Source organism: Bufo gargarizans, chromosome 7, assembly GCF_014858855.1.
Source record: "Bufo gargarizans isolate SCDJY-AF-19 chromosome 7, ASM1485885v1, whole genome shotgun sequence".
NCBI lineage: Eukaryota > Metazoa > Chordata > Amphibia > Anura > Bufonidae > Bufo > Bufo gargarizans.
The window spans coordinates 189,553,559-189,575,094 of NC_058086.1; the positions used below are offsets into that span (position 1 = coordinate 189,553,559).

A 21,536-nucleotide genomic window follows, 5' to 3' on the forward strand; every position below is an offset into this window, starting at 1 on the left:
TCGGCCGATCTCCAATCGAAAGTCGGATTATGCTTCTGGAGCCAGGGGTACCCCAAGACCACCGAGTAGTGTGGAGACGAAATAACCTGGAGACAGACCGACTCTCTGTGAACGGCACCAATGGCCATCCCCACTGGAAGGGTCTCCTGAGTCACGTGTGGCGGCAGAAGGGGTCTGCCGTCTATCGCCTCAAGAGCCAGTGGGGAACCTCGAGGCTGCAGAGGAATGGAATTGGCGGCGGCGAACACACTATCAATGAACAAGCCACCAGCACCAGAGTCCACCAACGCCTGGGTCGTCACCGAGCCCCCGACCCAGGAGAGGACAACAGTAATCAGTGGTTTGTCAACACGGGAAACCGGGGACGAGGAGACTCCACCCAAGATCTGCCCCCGACAGGATCTCAGGTGCGAGCGTTTCCCGGACGGTTCGGGCATGCCAACCGAAAATGCCCACCGAGACCACAGTACATGCATCGGCCCTCGCGTCTCCGGAGTACCCTCTCCCCCTCGGACAGGCGAGCAACCCCCAGCTGCATGGGTTGACCCCCAGACCAGTCATCCCCAGGAGGCGTGGGAGGAGAGGGAGGCACGGGTGGGACAGCAAACGTAGGCGCCAATCTGTTAGAAGGCCTCCGCAGGCTCTCCTTAAAGGAAGGTCTCTCCCTGAGTCTGGTGTCAATCAAAATCAGGAAAGAAATAAGGGACTCGAGCTCCACTGGTAGGTCCTTGGCTGCAATCTCATCCTTCAAGGCATCCGAGAGACCATGAGAGAAAGCAGCGACCAGAGCCTCATTATTCCAGCCCACCTCTGCTGCCAGGGTACGAAACTCAATGGCGTATTCAGCTACGGATCGTGAACCCTGTCTGATGGACATAAGGAGCTTCGCAGCAGAGGCAGCACGAGCCGGCACATCGAATACCTTCCGAAGAGAAGCAACAAAACCGGAAAACTCGGCAACCACCGGATTGTTGTTCTCCCATAAAGGGCTGGCCCAGGCCAAGGCCTTGTCCGAGAGCAGCGAGATCAAGAAGCCCACCTTTGATCTCTCAGTAGGAAAGGCATGTGGCAGCAACTCGAAATAAATGGCCACCTGGTTAAGGAAACCTCGGCACTGAGTTGGCTCTCCCCCAAAGCGCTGTGGAAGGGGGGCAGAACCGGTCATACCCCGAAACACCGCAGGTGCAGCAACAGGTGTCGGGGTAGACTCTGGCGCAACAACCGGAGCGGCAGTAGGAGCGGGCCCAGGAGCGACAACCGACCCATCGGCAACGGAAGCTAAATGAGCCGTGCGTTCAAGCAGGGTTTGTAACGCCACAGCGAACCGACCCAACAGGTGATCCTGCTGATCAAGTCTGGCAACCAGCGTAGGTAGCGAGGATGGCCCTGTACCGTCAGAATTCATGGCTTGGTCCTAATGTCATGGAACCATGAACCAGACGTACAACAGAGATAGGTGGAATAAGAAGGCTTTATTGAAAATCAAGCCGTAGCTAAAGTCCAAACGGATGGCTAAACTGAAGCAGGGTCTTGCGTAGACGGAGGTCAGGAACCAGGGGGGTAGTCAGACGTAGCCAGGATCAGGAACCAATGGGGTAGTCAGACGAAGCCAGGATCGGGAACCAACGGGGTAGTCAGACGAGGCCAGGATCAGGAACCAGAAGCAGCAGCAGTCTTGAAGCATGTGCACACAGGAGGACCAAGCAAGGAACTGAAGCCACAGACCTTCTATATATATGAGCTAGGCATCCAGCTCCTCCCAGTGGGAAGGAGGAGCCGCAGGGTGGGAGGCTACAAGAAACCCAGAAACCAAGATGGCCGCCAGCACATGTCAAACGAAGGAGAACAGTGAGAAGGTAAGACCATGACATTGACATTGTGTACTGTTATTTAATCTTTTATCTACAAGTACACCCAAATCCTTCTGTACAAATGACTCTCCCAGTGTTACTCCCCCTAGGACATATGATCCATGTATTAGTACCCAGATTTATAACCTTACATTTATCCATATTGAACCTCATTTGCCAAGTTGATGCCCAAACACTCAGAGTGTCCAAGTCAGTTTGTAGTTTTTGGACATCTTCCATAGACTGCACAGTACTAGATAGCTTAGTGTCATCTGGAAAAATAGAAACAGTTCTATTATTCCCATTCTCCCGATCATTAATAAATACATTTAATAATAGGAGACCCAATACTGCACCTTGAGGTACACCACTTATAACCCAGGACCATTCTGAATAAGAATCATTGACCACAACTCTCTGGACACGACTCTTCAGCCAGTTTTCATTGCAATTACAAACTATACTTTCCAAGCCTATAGACCTTACTTTACCTATTAAACATCTATGAGGGACAGTATCAAAAGCCTTTGCAAAATCCAGAAACACTACATCCACAGCCGCCCATCTGTCCAAGCTTCTACTCACCTCCTCAGAAAAACAAATCAGGTTAGCCTGACAACTTCAGTCCTGGGTGAACTCATGCTGGTTATCACTTATAATATTATTTACAGTCAAATACTCCTGTATATAGTCTTTTAGGAGTGTGTGAGTAAAAGTATGGATACGCTTAAATACATATGTGTATAGTACATACAAAATTTCAACTTAATGAGGGTCCCAGTTCAAAAATTGCATTTGAGAGGCTACTTACCGGGCACAGTTTTTGGCTCCTCTTTCTTTGCACTCCCAACACTCCTCAGTCTCCTGCCTTTCTCATTAGTGATAGGATCCATCGGTGGGTGTGGACGGTAATCTGCTCCTAAAACACATTAACTAGATTACTACCTAGACTGTTAGGCCCTATTCACATGTCTGCAATTTCGCTCCGCATTGCACTAATTACAAAATTGAGTTACCTATGTACCATATCCTTTGTAGCAGCATCTCAGTGTAGTTTTAACTGCTCAGTTGTAATTACATTGTGCCGCCTGTACAAGAGACACACAGAAAGCAGCGCTTGCATGAGCGCCTCAACACTTCAAAGAGCTGATTGGTGGGGGTGCTGGGAATCGGACCCCTGCTGATCTCATATTGATGACCTATGCTGAGGATATTAAATCACTGCACAACCCCTTTAATGCAATTTAAGGCTACTTTCACACTAGCGTTCGTCGGTCCGCTCGTGAGTTCCGTTTGAAGGAGCTCACGAGCGGACCCGAACGCAGCCGTCCAGCCCTAATGCAGTCTGAATGGAGCGGATCCGCTCAGACTGCATCAGTCTGGCGGCGTTCAGCCTCCGCTCCGCTCGCCTCCGCACGGACAGGCGGACAGCTGAACGCTGCTTGCAGCGTTCGGGTGTCCGCCTGGCCGTGCGGAGGCGTGCGGATCCGTCCAGACTTACAATGTAAGTCAATGGGGACGGATCCGTTTGAAGATGCCACAATATGGCTCAATCTTCATGCGGATCCGTCCCCCATTGACTTTACATTGAAAGTCTGGACGGATCCGTACGAGGCTATTTTCACACTTAGCTGTTATATGCTAAAAATAATGCAGACGGATCCGTACTGAACGGAGCCTCCGTCTGCATTATTATGATCGGATCCGTTCAGAACGGATCCGATCGAACGCTAGTGTGAAAGTAGCCTAAGTCTGCTGAAAGTTGTGTGCTTGCTGAAAGAAAACACACAGCATAAACACAAGTATGTTGCTGCAAAAATCACTTGCATTTTCTGCTACACCCAAAAGCAGCAGAGCCGAGACATGTGCTACCAATAAAAACATAAGTGAACAGTTCCCAAATCCAAAATATAACCTCTTAAAGTGTGCCTGCACTTTCAGATGACTTTTCAGAATAAGCTGTTGTCTGTGAACATGTGCATTAGCACTATCTCTGGTGATTATATGATATAGTATACATTTTTGTAGTTTTCCCCATTTCTCCATCTATAATTCACAATTCTCCCTGAGCTGGTGGATGGAGATTAGCTGTAATGATGTCTCCCATATAATGCAAATGAAGAAAACAGAAGATTCTGCTCCCTGACTCGCTCTCAGTCATAATCACTGAGAAACACCACACAAAGCCTTATAAAGAAGTACTGAACCGTCATGACTTGAATAAGGCACTTGAGGTGGGAGTGTTAGCTGATGCAGTCTCTGTGTCTGTGCCTGTGTCTCTCTCACTGCAGCTCACTCCTCCTACCCTCTAATTTGATCTCTCAGTGAGTTGACAATCTGTCTTGGTCTCTCAAGATGGATTCGTAAAATAATCAGAGTGAATGTTACTTTAATGGGAGGAAAAGAGCTGATAAGTTGAGATAAATTTCATGCCAAGGGGGGGGGGGGGGGAGGGGTTGCCGGATGCAATGAGCGCTTCCATCAATACAGATTAAAGTACTCATTGCTAGAGTGCTGGGAAACCAGCAGACCTTTCACTCTTTGATCGCTCAGCTCCCCACACTCCTTCCCCATCTAGATCGGCGCACCCTGCTTCACCATTCAGCCCTGCAGGCACAGATAGTGCTGTCGGACTGCGTAGGAGGACCATGCAGGCCTGGGAATCTGCCTGTACATTCCTTCCACACAGTGCTGCAGCGTGATCTGTGCCAGCAGGGGAGTGCCAGGGGTGATCTTATCATCAGGAATGGGACAAGGTGAGTAGTCACTGTTTGTTTTCTGTTTTATTAAAACTGAAGGGGGACAATGTAATCATTACTACTGTGGATGGGGAAATACAGATGTCATTACTACTGTGAAGGGGACACCGAGATGGCCTTACTACTTTGAAGGGGCATAACAACTGTTATGGGGCACAGATAGGGCATATCTACTGTGAGGAGGGCACCGAACTATTGTAATAGAGCACAGTGTGGGCATAACTGCCATTAGGGGGCACAGTGTGGGAATAACTACTGTGAAGGGATGCAATGGGGGCATAACTACTGTGAGGGGAAAAAATGAAGACATACGGATGTAGTAGAGTTAACACTCATGATTTATGAGACATGTTATCTAAACTAAATGCTTTAAGCAAACACCTTCAATTGCTTTTCAATGGCTTTTGACTCAAGATAACGCGATAAGTTAAGAAATTTGAGTTAAGAGTTAATTGCTACATCAGTAACAATTGTGAGTGGGCACAACATTTTAAAGTATGAGGGGAGTGTCAGAGAAAGGACCTGCCCCAGGTGCCAATTAAACACCTTAGGCACGCCACTGGGGGAAATAAAGGCATTTTGAATTTTAAAGTATACTGCAAACTTTCTTATACCATGTATTTGTCTATACTATTAATTAATGCAAAGTGTGAAAAGCTAGTGACCATTTAAGTGGCTCTAAGAAGAGATGAGTGAATCAATTGTACACAAATCAAACGTTACGAATTTCCCTAAAAAAAATTAATATCTGTAAATCTGAAACTTACGTTATTTGTGCTGCACAAATCTCTCAAAGTTGCACCTACCATTTTACAGATCAGAAGACAGAAAAGACGGGTATACACCCTTTTGCAGAATGGCTATAAAGACGTGGCTGGTTATAAGGAGCTGGTGTAGAGTCAAGGCATCACTTATTTGTACTCCACTATGGCATAACTCAAAGCTCTTGGAGCTAGGGGACCCGAGTTGTTGCCAGTACTGGAGGACTAGGAACGTTCAGTACTTATATCAGGTGGTCAGTGGCGGACAAATTCTGTCCCTGACGGAGCTAAGGCAAAGAACAAACCTGGGAGAGGTGGCTTGGTATGCATATTTCCAATTGAGGTCAGCACTTTCTAGTACTTTGAATAGTCACCTTTTTTCTATAGATACTCCGCAATTTCTACATGATTTATTCTGTAAAAAAGCTGTCACGAGAATTAAAATATCACAATGTTATAGACACTTAATGAAAGAATTTTTTTTGGGTGTTCTTTCTCCAGGACAAAGATCCTGGTCTTCTTTACTTTTAGAGATAGGTCCTCCAGATTGGGAGAATATAGGGGAAAGTTTAAAATTCGTTTCACATAATTTTAATCACACTGTTGTACAATTTAATATTTTGCACAAAATATATGTGACACCTATGTGGTTATATAGGAGAGGACTTAGAGCCTCCTCTGACTGCCCACGCTGTGGCGAGCCCGAGGCAGATCATCTACATTTGTTTTGGGACTGCCCAATGGTGAGCAGCTATTGGAGATCGGTCCAAATTACCTTGGCTCGTAAACTTAATATCGTTGTCCCTCTGCTCCCCAGGATATGGGTCCTGGGAGATTTATCAGAGGTTAACTACCAGCCTATAAAACGCCAACTATTGATCAAGGTAATGTTCTTGGCCAGGCTCCTCATCTCTAGATTATGGTTTTGCTCTTCCGCTCCAGACTGCAACCACTGGTTGGGTTTGGTTGAGAAAGTGAAAAGTTATGAGAGGATTTTGTATAAACAAAGAGGATCCTATCTAAAGTGGGGCAAATTGTGGGCAGACTGGGACAGTCTAAATAATTAATCTGGGTTAATAATTTATATTTTTTTTTTTTTTTTTTTTTTTTTTTACTGCAAGGTGGGGGGGGGGGTTTGGTGGGGTGGGAATGGGGATGATCCTACTAGTCCAGCTTTTTCTATATGAATTCTAAGTAGTAAAGGAGGTGATTTACATTTGGGTACTGGAGTATCTCTAGGAATGCTGGGGGATGGCGGGACCCTCCGGCATTAAATAATGGTTAAAATCTTTAATTAAACCATAGTACCGGGTCGGGTGTGGGTGGGGACCCGGGGCCCGGGATATCGGGCGGCCCGGCGACTGGGTGTGCCCTAGGACGCGTCTCTCTCTGTCAGACATGTGGCTCGACTGCAGGCAGTGATATGACATACGCTATATGGGTACCAAGAGGTGTTCTCTCAGCGGGACAGAGCCGGTTTTTGGGTAGTGTTCATGTTTACATTTTCCCTAAACACCGGTGATCACCGAGTGATACTCGAGTTGTGTCCCTTTATATATGAGACACTAAGGTGGATACATGTGAGGTACGGTTAAGTCGGGCATTAAACTCTTAATTTAACTATATGGGGACGAGGCAGTAAAATATGTAAGAGGTTCTTTTTTCATTGCGATAGAAGACTGCTGGACCCCCCATACTTGTTTTATGGAATGCTTGCAATCAAAGATTGCAGTAGGCCCGCTACGTACGGTTAATGTGAGCTCGTATGAATGGTTACATGGTTGTCAATCCTGTCAATTTTCCTACCCATGTTCGGGGGAGAGTGCGCGGGGTGCGCGCTCGCTCCCCGGTGGCCGCCCGGGCTGCGGGCCCCGGACTTTTTCCCCTGTATAGACAGCAATATGCCAAGAGGGATGCTTTATGTGTTTGCTTTGCCTTATTAGGCTGTGGATGGCGGACGTATCCCGCTTCTCCCCCAGCAAGTGAGATCTCCATTTGTATTCTTGCTGTTTCTATAAGCTTGGATACTTGTATGAAATTATTTTTGATGATGTTGTAGATCACAAATGTACGGACTGAAGGATTTTATAATATTATAATTGTAATATGGATATGATTTTTTGTATTATAAATTAATAAAATATGGAAAAAAAAAAAAAAAAAAAAAGACAGAAAAGACGGCACAAATATTTCTATATTTAATTGTCTGTGAATCATTGAGCAGTCTGAATTACAATCAGATTACTGTGCATTTAATTAATTTAATAATAAATGTCCAAATGATGTAAACCTGCTGTAGCACTGAAGCTGTGCCCCTAGAACTACGACTTTTTAAGATTACCTATTAGAGATGTTTTGCAGCATCACAATTTTGCAGTGGCAGTTCCCACATGGGACCTTGTGTGTTAAAACAGTGATAAGCCTGAGGCATACAGTACCCAGTTGCATTTGTTCATTTTACCCAAGAGGTGCCTCAGGGCTTAGCGTCGTTAAGCAGGTCTGATCTGTAGTATTATCCTTTAAAGTGTGAGGTTGTCGATATTGATACTGTAGCTCACTTTAACTTAATGCCTCAAGCACCAAAGTTAAATGATCGCTTACTTTGTTTGAGCAGAGAGTATGATATAAAAAAATTCCACTTTTACTATATGTTATAATCTGTACTCAAAAATTGTTCGAAACCTCCTTAGTAGGAATGCATTTATAGATAATAGAGCTTCTTGTTATTTACACAATAATATAGGTTAATATATCAAAAGACAAAGATAACTAAATGCAAAAAAAAACAACACAAAGTTAAACCAGCACCTCCAAACAATATGAAACAAAGCACAGATGCATGCAAAAGCACCAAATGCAGCAGAAAACCGCAAATGCAAACAACGGAAAAATGGACAAATCCAAACCGCACCATTGCTACACCCACTATTATTGTTGATCGAGCACCAAAGTGCTTGTGTGTTCTACCGAGCATCCGCGCACAATGAAAGTCAAATGGAGAACCCCAGGCCCCCCCCCACCCTGCTCGGAAGAGAAGAGGGTGTGTGGTTCACAAAAAAAGGATAGAAATTGATGGCAACCCCATCAAAATGGTTTGGAAACAGCATTAAGAGGATAGCTGGATGCATCTTGGACTCCTATTATCTACAACATACTATAGCCAACCACACAAAGACTATATGCCAAAAGCCAGGTATGTGCAAGCCATCAATCTATCTATGAGACAGATAACAGGCTTAGTCAGCATACCTTACAATGGCAGCCTTGTGCACTATGAGACATTCCAAACCAGCTCTCATCTGACTGAGAGACAGTAAGCCTCAAAGTTACTTCAGATCTGTTGGATGGCTCGGGGGGACCTGTGCACCTAGATCAATATCATTAGGGTGACAAAAAGTTTTCTGATTGTCCTAATATAATATTCAATAACCTTTCTATACAGTTTTATCATGTAACAACATGAGCATATGGGAAAGACATGCAAATGAGAAGAATCTGCCTTCTTTTTCAACTGAAAAACCATTTGCATGGAAAATTTGCGATCTACACTACTCATGAACAGCACCATCTATTGGTTTCATAGTCTTATAACAAGACTATTAGTCTTGTCATAAGACTATGAAACCAATATATGGCGCTGTTCATGAGTTGTGTAGATCGCGAATATTCTAATCGCGATTTTTTATTGCGAATTTTCCATGCAAAAGGCTACACTAATAGTTTTGTCATAAGACTCATAGTCTAATAGTCTTGTCATAAGACTATGAAACCAATAGATGGTGCTGTTCATGAGCCATGAACAGCACCAATTGTTGGTTTCATAGTCCTATGACAAGACTAATAGTCTTGTCATAAGACTATGAAACCAATAGATGGCGCTGTTCATGAGTAGTGTAGATCGCGGATATTCTAATCGAGAATTTTTATTGCAAATTTTCCATGCAAAAGGCTACACTAATAGTTTTGTCATAAGACTCATAGTCTAATAGTCTTGTCATAAGACTATGAAACCAGTAGATGGCGCTGTTCATGTGCAGTGCAGATCGCAAATTTTCCATGCAAATGGTTTTTCAGCTGAAAAACAAGGCAGATTCTGCTCATTTGCATGTCTTTCCCATATGCCCATGTTTATACAAATGAGTTTTTACATGACAAAACTGTATAGAAAGGTTATTAAATATTATGTTAGGACAATCAGAAAACTTTTAGTCACCCTAATGATATTGATCTAGGTGCGCAGGTCCACCCGAGCCATCCAACAGATCTGAAGTAACTTTGAGGCTTACTGGCTCTGGTCAGATGAGAGCTGGTTTGGAATGTCTCATAGTGCACAAGGCTGCCATTGTAAGGTATGCTGACTCAGCCTGTCATCTGTCTCATGGATAGATTGATGGCTTGCACATACCTGGCTTTTGGCATATAGCCTTTGTGTGATTGTCTATTGCATGTCGTAGATAATAGGAGTCCAAGATCCATCCAGCTATCCTCTTAATGCTGGTTCCAAACCATTTTGATGGGGTTTACATCAATTTCTAACCTTTTTTTGTGAACCAGACATCCTCTCTTTAATGCTTGGGTCTCCCATTGACTTCCATTGCATTAAATTGTACTCGAGCACCCGCAGTATTCGGCTGAGCAGTCGGATGTGCCGAGCATAGCGATGCTCGAGCCGAACAGCAGCTCGGCCAAGCATGCTTACTCAACACTACTCACTATATAAAAAGTGCTTTTTTGATCAAAATTGTGTTGGGCCCATCTACCAGCGACAAGGTGGCTTCCAACAGATGGTACCTACACTATTAGACTTGTCTCTCCTGGGCCTAAGCCTACAAAATCCAAGGCAATGAAGAATCCAGCTAGATTAAAAGCCCTGGGCAGATGGGCGGGAGTGCAAGGTCCAAATGGAGGAAGCACCTCCCCAAAATATACAATGCAAAAAACAAAGACCAGCACGTCCAAACAATATGAAGCAAAGCATAGGCCACCACGGCTGCAATATAAAAGCAAACAAAAACCACATGCAGCAGTATGCCGCTACACATACAAAGACACATGCAAACACTGGATAAGTGAGTGGCATGAGCCATAACGCTAATATGCCTCTTCATGAAAAGTCCACATTTAACACAATGCCAAAGTTAAGTCCATAATTCTGTGCTGATTTGTTTTTAATATTTTTTTTTTTAAGTGGCCAGGGGTCCATTTTTGTAGTATGGGTTTCAAATGTCCTGTATAAACATAGTTTAGAGTTAAATAATAGAATTCTGAGTGCTTGTGGCGTCTACTAGGAGGGCTTACAACAGACTGTTTTATAACTAATGGGGTTTTTCCAATAACAACACTTATCCCTTATCTATAGGGGATAAGTGTCTGATCACTGGGGGGGGGGTGAAACCACAGGGACCCTTCTAGATCATGAAAACAGAGCACATGGACTCTCTTATGCAGCAGTGGTATGCATGTGTGATCACCACCCCTTTCTCATAGGAGACTCCAGGAGCTCTGTTTTTGTGAATGCTGGCGGTCCTAGCAGTCCCATTGATCAGACAGTTATGCCCTAGGCTATATGTCTTGTTTAGAGATGTGTGAATTCTTCAAAAATTCGATTTTACAAAAAATTTGCTTTGTCATGAATTACTTTATTATGAAGCGCATTTCTTTGTAAGTAGTTAGAGCAATGCAGGGAGTGGCGATTGAACCACTCCTCATCATTGTACCCCTCAGATGTTGCATTCATAGCTGATCGTTACATCTGAAAGTCATAATACAGTGTAAAATGAAAAACTCCTACCTCATCCATTGGCTTGCGAAGGGCCGGCGCCATCTTGATTAAAGATTTGCCGTGAAATCTTATGCGGCCCGTGATGACGTCATCACGTCGGCCAACTTGGTGACATCATACGTCACCACCCACAGGATATCATGCGAGATCATGAATCAAGATGGCGACAGACGGCCTGTTGCGAGCAAATGGATGAAGTATTATTTTTTTTATTAATTTTTTTACACCATTTCAGGGAAAATCAATTCGCTACCACGAAGGACAAGGAAATTCGGCTTTGCGGCAAATCGAATTTTCCCTGAACAGCTCTGACCACTATAAAGAAATATTGAAGACTTTTCCAGGATCACTGATATCAGATCGGTGCAGGTCCTGTTTTCAGGAGTGCCACCAATCAGATGTCTGAAGGAGCCATGGTACTTTTACATGAGCAGCAGCCTCTCCATTTACATTTACCTCTGGCAGTCTACCCTCACACCATCTAACAAGTACAGTCAGGCCTGCCATCAGAAATTTTGGGGCCCCTTACACAGCTCAAGGCCTGGGCCCCCCCTCCTACCCCGCCCCTTTAGAATCCGTCCTGACTCCACCTCCCCTCCACCCCCAAGGACATACCCCCAATTTCATTATTTTTTTTACAACTACAAAGACAGTAAAAAGTGATAATCAGCGATTTCAGTAAGGAATTAATTTTTGACCAAATAATATGAAGCCTGCTACCACGACAAGGTAGACTCTTTTAAGCAGGACCCCACACTAACACTAACTACACTACCTGTTCTAATCTGCCCTAGCAATCGTCCCCTGGCACATTTAAGAAAAAAACACCTTAAAAGCACAAGGTTTACTGTTACAGTGTTATGGGGGGATCTGTGGATGACTTACTGTTATGGGGGGAATCTGTGGATGACGTACTGTTATGGGGGGAATCTGTGGATGACACACTGTTATGGGGGGAATCTGTGGATGATACTGTTATGGGGGGAATCTGTGGATGACACTGTTATGGGGGATCTGTGGATGACACACTGTTATGGGGGGAATCTGTGGATGACTTACTGTTATGGGGGGAATCTGTGGATGACACTGTTATGGGGGATCTGTGGATGACACACTGTTATGGGGGGAATCTGTGGATGACACTGTTATGAGGAATCTGTGGATGACACACTGTTATGGGGGATCTGTGGATAACACACTGTTATGGGGGATCTGTGGATGACACACTGTTATGGGGGATCTGTGGATGACACATTGTTATGGGGAATCTGTGGATGACACACTTTTATGTAGGATCTGTGGATGACACACTGTTATGGGGGATCTGTGGATAACGAATACTGTTATGGGGGATCTGTGGATAATGAACACTGTTATGGGGGATCTGTGGATGACACACTGTTATGGGGAATCTGTGGCTGACACATTGTTATGGGGATCTGTGGATGACACATTGTTATGGGGATCTGTCGATGACACACTGTTATGAGGAATCTGTGGATGACGAACACTGTTATGGGGATCTGTGGATGACACTGTTACGGGGGATCTGTGGATGACACACTGTTATAGGGGATCTGTGGATGACACTTTCATGGGGGATCTGTGGATGACACACTGTTATGGGGGATCTGTGGATGACACACTGTTATGGGGGATCTGTGGATGACACTTTCATGGGGGATCTGTGGATGACACACTGTTATGGGGGATCTGTGGATGACACTTTTATGGGGGATCTGTGGATGACACACTGTTATGGGGATCTGTGGATGACACACTGTTATGAGGAATCTGTGGATGACGAACACTGTTATGGGGATCTGTGGAGGACGCTGTTATGGGGGATCTGTGGATGACACACTGTTATGGGGGATCTGTGGAGGACGCTGTTATGGGGGATCTGTTGATGACACACTTTTATGTAGGATCTGTGGATGACGACACTGTTATGGGGATCTGTGGATGACACACTGTTATGGGGGATCTGTGGATGACACACTGTTATGGGGGACTCAACCACTCTCAAACCCAACTGGTCAAACTTATTAAATAAATCCCAAACACAATATGCACAATAACACCCCCCACCCCCTCCAACACTTAATTAACCCCTTCATGGCCTAAACATTTTTTTCAAAGCAGTACCCAAAGCTAAATAGGGCTGGGTGGGCTGGCAAGGGAGGGGTTAATAACAATAAGTGATGGAGGATCCTGGCCCTGTGGGATAATCCAGAAAACAGCTTTGCATTTTACCCCTGAGCAAAGACAACATAAGGATCAATATGAAAATAAATAATTTGGAGCCTTTGAAATAGCTTAGCTCAGTATGCGGCATAGGCTACTTTCACACTGCTGTTTCTGGGTCCGCCTGTGAGATCTGTTTCAGGGATCTCACAAGCGGCCCAAAACGGATCAGTTCAGCTCCAATGCATTCAGAATGGATAAGGATCCGTTCAGAATGCATCCGTTTGGCTCCGTTCCGCCTCCATTCCGCTCTGGGGGCAGACACCAAAACGCTGCTTGCAGTCGGATCTTTAGATTCTTTTAACCTGTGACTCATTCGATTCTTAGACTCCCTGTACTGTGTGTGACTCAGACTCAGAGCTGCTAGTGCTTGCCTTGCCTCAGCTCTGATTGGTTGGTGGGCGGGGAGGGGCGGGGCTGGCAGAAGCAGCTTCCGCTCTAGGATCAGATTACACTCCTCCCGAGCCCCTCCCCTCCTTGCTGCCAGCGGCTCTGCATTGTGTGCTAGGTCAGACTGAGCTGTTTCACTCGGATCGGCTCAGTCAGAGGAATCGACTCCTCCGGTTCAGTGAACTGAATCCATTCAAATGAACGATTCGTTCATGAACCAGACATCACTAAAGGAATAATCAATTTCCCCTCTCTAGCGATGCAATAAAGTTCAACTCAAGTCACTGACAAATGGGAGGGGGGGGGGGGGAAATAAAAATTTTTTTTTTTTCTTTTTATTATTATTTTTTAATTGGAACTGGCCGGGCCCCCCCCAGGGTCTGGGCCCCTTACTTGGGTATTGGCTGTACCCCCCTGATGGCGGCCCTGAGTACAGTTTATTAAAGCTTAATATGCAGCTACGCCCTGTTTATTTGAAGGTTTATGTTGTGCTGGCTCATGCCTGCCGCTTCCACACTCCTCTTTATGGGCACTGTGCTACTCACTCTGCTGGCTCTCTCAGTCAGTCAGCAGTCCAGGTCCGTTAGCCCTCCCCTCCGAGCTAGAGACAGTCCCAGCTGTTGGCATCTAGTGTGTCATCTGCAGGCTGTGGCCTGCGTTCCCTGCGTAGGCTTGCGGGACTGTCCTATAGGGTATGAGTGCTCATTCTTGGCCTCTTAATGCATCAGTCCAGGCACATCCAAATCCTTCACCAGCCTATGGCTGGCCACTCCTGGGTATTTAAAGCACCTTCCCCTGTGGGAGTGTGCATGAGCTTTAGGTTCCTAGTCTCTACTTAACCAGTGATGGTGCATTATTCTGTCTGACTGCCGTGTACCAAACTTCTGCTTGACAGCCAACTCTTATTCTCCAGTGCCTGTACTGACCTAAGCCTGTTTCCCATACTGCTTTATTGCTGCCTGTCCTGATCTCGGACTTCTTTCTCAGATATGTTTGAACTCTACCTGTCCTGACCTTGGCCTGTTTCCTGAGCACGAAAATTGCCTGACCCATCTGTGCCTTGCACCCCCGTAGGTAAGTCGCCGACCACACCAGGACTATGTCAACATATAGTGGCCCAGTGGCCCCCCTGCAGCAAAAAACAGATCACTGTATAAGATTTAAAGGGTGAAAACCAAGGGACTGTAAGAAAAACAAAGTCAAACAGGTTAGTTGGTACAGTGAGTCCACACCCACTGTCTGTTACAGTTTAGGTAATTTATTTCCATCTGTATATTTTCAGAAAAGATAAATTAGGATGATCTGTAGCAGATTTTGCATGCTAGCATCACGGGGGGGGGGGGGGGGATCTGCACAAAAACACGTGGCGTGTGGCATTGTTGCTTGTTTGCTGCCTAGGGCTCCTTATTTTATTTTGACCCTGATTATACTGCATAAGGGCTCGTTCACACGACCGTGTGAAGCCCGTGCCTGTGCTGTGGACCGCAAATTGCCCAGCCGCATGGGGATGGTGGACCCATTCACTTGAATGGGTCCACGATCCCTCCTTTCCGCAAAAAGATAAAGGCATGTTCTTTTTGTGGTGCGGAGGCAAGGAATGGAACCCCAGATAGCACTCCCTAGTGCTTCTGTAGTGTTCCGTTACGTGCTTCCGTTCCGCATCTCTGGATTTGCAGACCCACTGAAGTGAATGTGTCCGCATCCGTGATGCGGAATGCACACGGGCAATAGTCTTCAGATGTCACTGACAACCTGCATATGGTAAATGTATAATGTAGAGAAGGAACATTGCAGCAAATGACGATTAGTGTTACTAGGACTAATATGACAGTGAGCTTCAGGATCATATAAGGTATAAAGCAATGGTCTACAACACACGGCTGGCCCTCTATAGTAGCTGGCCATATAGTATCTATATGTTACAAGTGAGTTACCTCGGGATAGCGGCTCCTTTTTTTTTGCATGTTGTATGTTCTCTTTATTCCTCTGGTCTAAAGGATGGGAAAGTGTGGGGGACAACATCCTTACGTCTGCCATATGCCCCACGGTAGTGGTTCCTTTCTCCTGAGTCATCTGTTGCAAGGACTTGTCATGTCTACTTGTAGACCTTGTTGACTGAGTGAAGCATAAAAACTGTGAAATGAATGCAAGTACGAAACTGATAAAACCTATTCATAACATACAGTCATGTGAAAAAATTAGGACACCCTTTGAAAGCATGTGGTTTTTTGTAACATTTTTAATAAAAGGTTATTTCATCTCCGTTTCAACAATACAGAGAGATTAAAGTAATCCGACTAAACAAAGAAAACTGAAGAAAAGTCTTTTCAAGATCTTCTGTAAATGTCATTCTACAAAAATGCCTATTCTAACTGAGGAAAAAGATAGGACACCCTTGCCCCTAATAGCGAGTGTTACCTCCTTTGGCTGAAATAACTGCAGTGAGACGGTTCTTGTAGCCATCTACCAGTCTTCGACATCGGTCTGAGGAAATTTTACCCCACTCCTCAATGCAGAACTTTTTCAGCTGTGAGATGTTTGAGGGGTTTCTTGCACGTACAGCCCTTTTCAAGTCACCCCACAGCATCTCAATGGGATTCAAATCTGGACTTTGACTTGGCCATTCCAGGACTCTCCATTTCTTCTTTTTCAGCCAATCTTTGGTTGATTTACTAGTATGTTTTGGGTCATTGTCATGTTGCATGGTCCAGTTCCGCTTCAGCTTTAATTTTCTAACTGATGGTCTCACATGTTCTTCAAGCACCTTCTGATACACAGTAGAATTCATCGTGGATTCTATGATGGTGAGCTGACCAGGTCCTGCTGCAGCAAAGCAGCCCCAAACCATGACACTTCCACCTCCATGCTTCACAGTTGGTATGAGGTTCTTTTCTTGGAATGCTGTGTTTGGTTTACGCCAAACATGTCCTCTGCTGTTGTGTCCAAATAATTCAATTTTGGACTCATCTGTCCAAAGAACATTATTCCAGAAGTCCTGGTCTTTGTCAACTTTATCTCTGGCAAATGTCAGTCTGGCCTCGATGTTTCTCTTGGAAAGCAAAGGTTTCCTCCTTGCACACCTCCCATGCAAGTTAAACTTGTACAGTCTCTTTCTGATTGTAGAGGCATGTACTTCTACATCAACAGTAGCCAGAGCCTGCTGTAGTTCTCGAGATGACACTTTAGGGTTTTTGGAGACCTCTTTTAGCATCTTGCGGTCTGCTCTTGGGGTGAACTTGCTGGGGCGACCAGTCCTGGGCATGTTGGCAGTTGTTTTGAAAGCCCTCCACTTGTAGACTATCTTCCGGACAGTGGAATGGCTGATTTCAAAATCTTTTGAGATCTTTTTAAATCCCTTCCCAGACTCATAGGCTGCTACAATCTTTTTTCTGAAGTCCTCTGACAGCTCTTTTGCTCTCACCATGGTGCTCACTCTCACTTCAACAGTCAGGAGCACACCAAACTAAATGTCTGAGGTTTAAATAGGGCAAGCCTCATTCAACATGCAGAGTAACGATCTACTAATTATGTGCACCTGGTGTGATATACCTGTGTGAGATCTGAGCCAATTTAAGAGGGAATACATGTGAGGGTGTCCTATCTTTTTCCTCAGTTAGAATAGGCATTTTTGTAGAATGACATTTACAGAAGATCTTGAAAAGACTTTTCTTCAGTTTTCTTTGTTTAGTTGGATTACTTTAATCTCTCTGTATTGTTGAAACGGAGATGAAATAACCTTTTATTAAAAATGTTACAAAAAACCACATGCTTTCAAAGGGTGTCCTAATTTTTTCACATGACTGTATATCATGCATGTGCCATGGTGACTATGCAGAGTACATCAGAACAATTAGCCTCAGGCAATTGTGGTTCCCAATGCACTGGCAACATCCGTGCAGCGGGCCGGACAGATTCAACTTGAATGGGTCCGTGGTCTGTCTGCACCGCAAAAAAATATGACATGTCATATATATTTGCGATGCGGAACAACAGAAAGAAACACCACGGAAGCACTCCGTAGTGCTTCCGGTGTTCCGTTCCGTGACTCCGTTCCGCATCTCCGGAATTGCAGACCCATTCAAGTGAATGGGTCCGCATCTGTGATGCGGGGTGCACACGGCCGTAGATTGCCGACTCGCCGTTTGCGGGCCGTAATATGGCCACGACCGCCCCCAACGCCCGTGTGCATGAGGTCTTAAAGGGAACCTGTCACCGGGATTTTGTGTATAGAGCTGAGGACATGGGTTGCTAGATGGCCGCTAGCACATCTGCAATACCCAGTCCCCATAGCTCTGTGTGCCTTTATTGTGTAAAAAAAACTGATTTGATACATATGCAAATTAACCTGAGATGAGTCCTGTCCCTGACTCATCTCACGTACAGGACTCATCTCAGGTTAATTTGCATATGTATCAAATAGTTTTTTTTACACAATAAAAGCACACAGAGCTATGGGGACTGGATACTGCGGATGTGCTAGCGGCCATCTAGCAACCCATGTCCTCAGCTCTATACACAAAATCCCGGTGACAGGTTCCCTTTAAAGGCAACCTTCAAGGGGCAAAGGATTCAATTTCAATCCTATGTTGATAATGTTAACAATAAGAAAATAGACCAAGATGTTTAGTAATGTGGTTCCTGCTCAGTGACTGACAGCTATAGCTGTGGGCACAGTCACACAGCCCACATGACTCCTAATCATTGAAAGAGCAGGGATTTAAATGGATGGTTATACTAAATGGTTTCCCACAAGAATATCTGCTCAGATCCCCCTGCTCTATAACATGACGCTGGCAGAATAGCTGAGCATCTAATTATAATAGAATAACATAGAGAAAACTACATCTAAGAAAACACTGTAAATATGTAGGTTAAAAAAAATGTATATACGGTATTTCCATAAGCTATATCAAACTGCACATAAGCTGCACAAATATAACATTTATTTGACACTTTAATAATTTGCAACGACATAGCTTCTCACCTCTCCTGAAGATCTGCCACTGGTTTTTCTTGAGGTGGCTGGAGGAGGTCCGGAAACTTTAGATCCAAATGCAATATGAGACTTATCTCCCTTTCTAATGTCTCGAGAGTTGCCTTGTCCTCTGTTTGTGAGCAGATCTGCCAGAGCAGAACAGGTGTTGTTATATTATGTTAAACTAGAAAGAACTCGTTCAGGTATAAACCATAATGAAAAAGAGACATGGGGGGGGGGGGGGGTTCTCCCTGCTTTAAAATTGTGGTCATGGTGCGGGCAGGGAAGGGGCCCGTCTCATTTATCATTTTCTACTCCTGTTTCAGACTTAGAAAATGATCTAACTGTAAGATAGCGCGGAAGCTGTCTTACATTTAGAACTGGCGCTGGATGTGCCGAAGTTATTGAGAGGCTGGCGACTCTTCATAACTTCGGCAGATCCTCCACCAGCTATGGGGCTTTATTAAGACCGGCGTCTAAAACGCAGTTCTTAATAAATGTGCCCCATTGTTTTTTATTAGCATTTCAGACGATGTAAGGGTATGTACACACTTGTTGGCTTTGTTTTGGGGTTTTGCCACATTTAGGTTCATATTTTTCCGTATTTATTACAAAAAATGCAGAATAAAAAAAGCTACAGCCCCTGGGGGGTCTATTGTCCCCTGTGTGTAACGGGGTGCCGAAGGCGCGCTTGATCTCCCATCGGCCGAAGACCTGCTGCTTAGCTTTGGAAGCGAGGATCTGTGTTTGAGCTCGTTCCCAGGGCGGCTTTGCTAGCTGGGAGGCTCCCTGCTCCTAGGTCTGCCTTGAGCGCCGAGCTGATCACTCGGTGCTAGACTGGTCGGTCTGTTGGTCATGTGACGCTGGCCACGTCACATGACCCTCACTCCCCACTATAAATACAGACAGCCTGCTGGCCACAGGTTGCCTGTTAATTCTAGGTTCCTGGCATTTTGTTGGACTACTGAATACTCACCTGATCCTGTTCCCTGACGATCCTTTGCCTGCTCCTCCTGTACTGCGCATCCGTCCTGGTATCCTGACCCCTGCTTCCACCTGACGATTCTTTGCGGACTCCTGTTGTACTTCGTTTCTATCCTGGTATTTGACCTCGGCTTTTCCTGACTATTCTCTGCTCATTCCTTAGTACTGAGTAGCTCCCTAGGTATTGACCCGGTCTGTTCACGTTCCGTTATTTGTCTTGTCTGTCTTCCCAGCACGTATCCTAAGTTAGGGACTGCCGTCTAGTTATCCCCTGTCATTAGGACTCGTGAGGCAAGTAGGCAGGGCCAGGGGTGAGGGTGAAGTGCAGTGGTCACTATCCTCCCCCCTGTGTGTAGTGTACGTGACCGTCAGACTGTGCTGCTGGACACTGAAGCTGAGAACTGTGTGCCCCCCAAAGCAGAATATGCTTTCTATAAAAACTGATACACATTTTGTGTGATTCACCCCCCTCCTGCAAACCACCATTACTGCTTTCATCTCTATCTAAACCTACAGACTGTGTGATCTTCCCACTCTTTGACTGTTTTCCCCTCTCTATACTCTGATCTGTTGTGAACAACCTCCTCCCCCTCCTTGCTGCTATCGCTAACACAAAAAAAAAATAAAGGTGGAAAACAGAGTTGCAACAACCAGGAGCCATGCTGCGTGCTATCAGATCTGCATCAGAAACAGTAAGCAACCGGCTAGGTGAAGAAATTGCACAGACTTTACATAAGGAAATGTTCAAATCAAGACTCTGTAGAAAGTTGCATTTTTAGTGGCAAATAGCAAAAAAGAAACAAAACAGAAAATATAAAAACTGCACATTTTATGAATAGTAGTAGCATGTAATCTTCTGGCAGTGATCATTCAGAAGATAAAGTTATAAAGGTTCTTTGTCTAGATCTTCTCTTCACTTTGCACTTTCTATATGCAGCAGCTGTATGAAGCGCATATCCCTCTACACAATAGGTAAAAACCTGAACAAGACAGATCTATACCAATAATCAATTTGAATATCGTTTACACATTGTAGGAGAAGGCAATCTGCAATTGAATCTTGTATTTTCAGATATGAAAACAGAGATATTTCTGCAATCATCAAACCTTACACTCCATTACTATCATTTATGCTTTGTTACATAGAACACACAATGGCTACAAAAAGAAAAACCGAAGCAAAGCAACAATAGTATAATAATAAATGATTACTGCGCTCATGTGATATAATTCCCAATGTTTTCCTTTTCCTTCAAAGATGAACATTATTCAAAGAGCTACTATACCTAAACTATATAGATATGTATACAATAGATATTTTGTTATGAACCTAAAATGGAGAACTTGGCTTTAAAGGGAGTCTATCAGCAAATTTACCCCTTTTTAACAGTTCCCATAGCGCTGTAGCCGCAACACAGATGATTAAAACGGTACCTTTATATGCTTTGGTGGACTTGTAAAACTGCCAAAAACGAACTTTGATGCATATGTAAATGAGGGGTCGCAAGTGCCCAGGGCGGAGTCCACCGCGTTGGAGCCCAGGCAGCTCTGCCTCTTCGGCTCTTATCCCCACCCAGCCTCTTCCTCTGCCCGCCCATCTGTTTTCTCTCCCCCTCAGCGAGATCCCGCACCTGCGCGATGACTTACTTGGCCGGGGCATGCGCACTGCGATGCCCATTGCTGGCACGGCATAGCAGTAGCTTATGCGCATGCCCCGACCAAGGAAGTCAGCGCGTAGGCGCGGGATCTCGCTGAGGGGGAGAGAAAACAGATGGGCGGGCAGAGAAA

The 21,536-nt window shown here is 44.9% G+C and overlaps 1 protein-coding gene across 2 annotated transcripts in view; it reads right to left on the minus strand.

The window, feature by feature from the left end:
* CFAP20DC (CFAP20 domain containing) overlaps positions 1 to 21,536 on the minus strand; it is a 327,497-nt gene that overhangs the window by 158,219 nt on the left and 147,742 nt on the right. The window contains exons 9-11 of one of the 2 annotated variants that reach the window (XM_044301885.1): positions 18,774 to 18,910; positions 15,724 to 15,904; positions 2,662 to 2,769 (exon numbers count right to left, since the gene is read on the minus strand). In XM_044301885.1, the coding sequence (XP_044157820.1) occupies positions 2,662 to 2,769; positions 15,724 to 15,904; positions 18,774 to 18,910 (426 nt within the window). Of the gene's footprint in view, positions 1 to 2,661; positions 2,770 to 15,723; positions 15,905 to 18,773; positions 18,911 to 21,536 lie in introns of those variants that run through there. The other variant, XM_044301886.1, reaches the window with a different exon arrangement.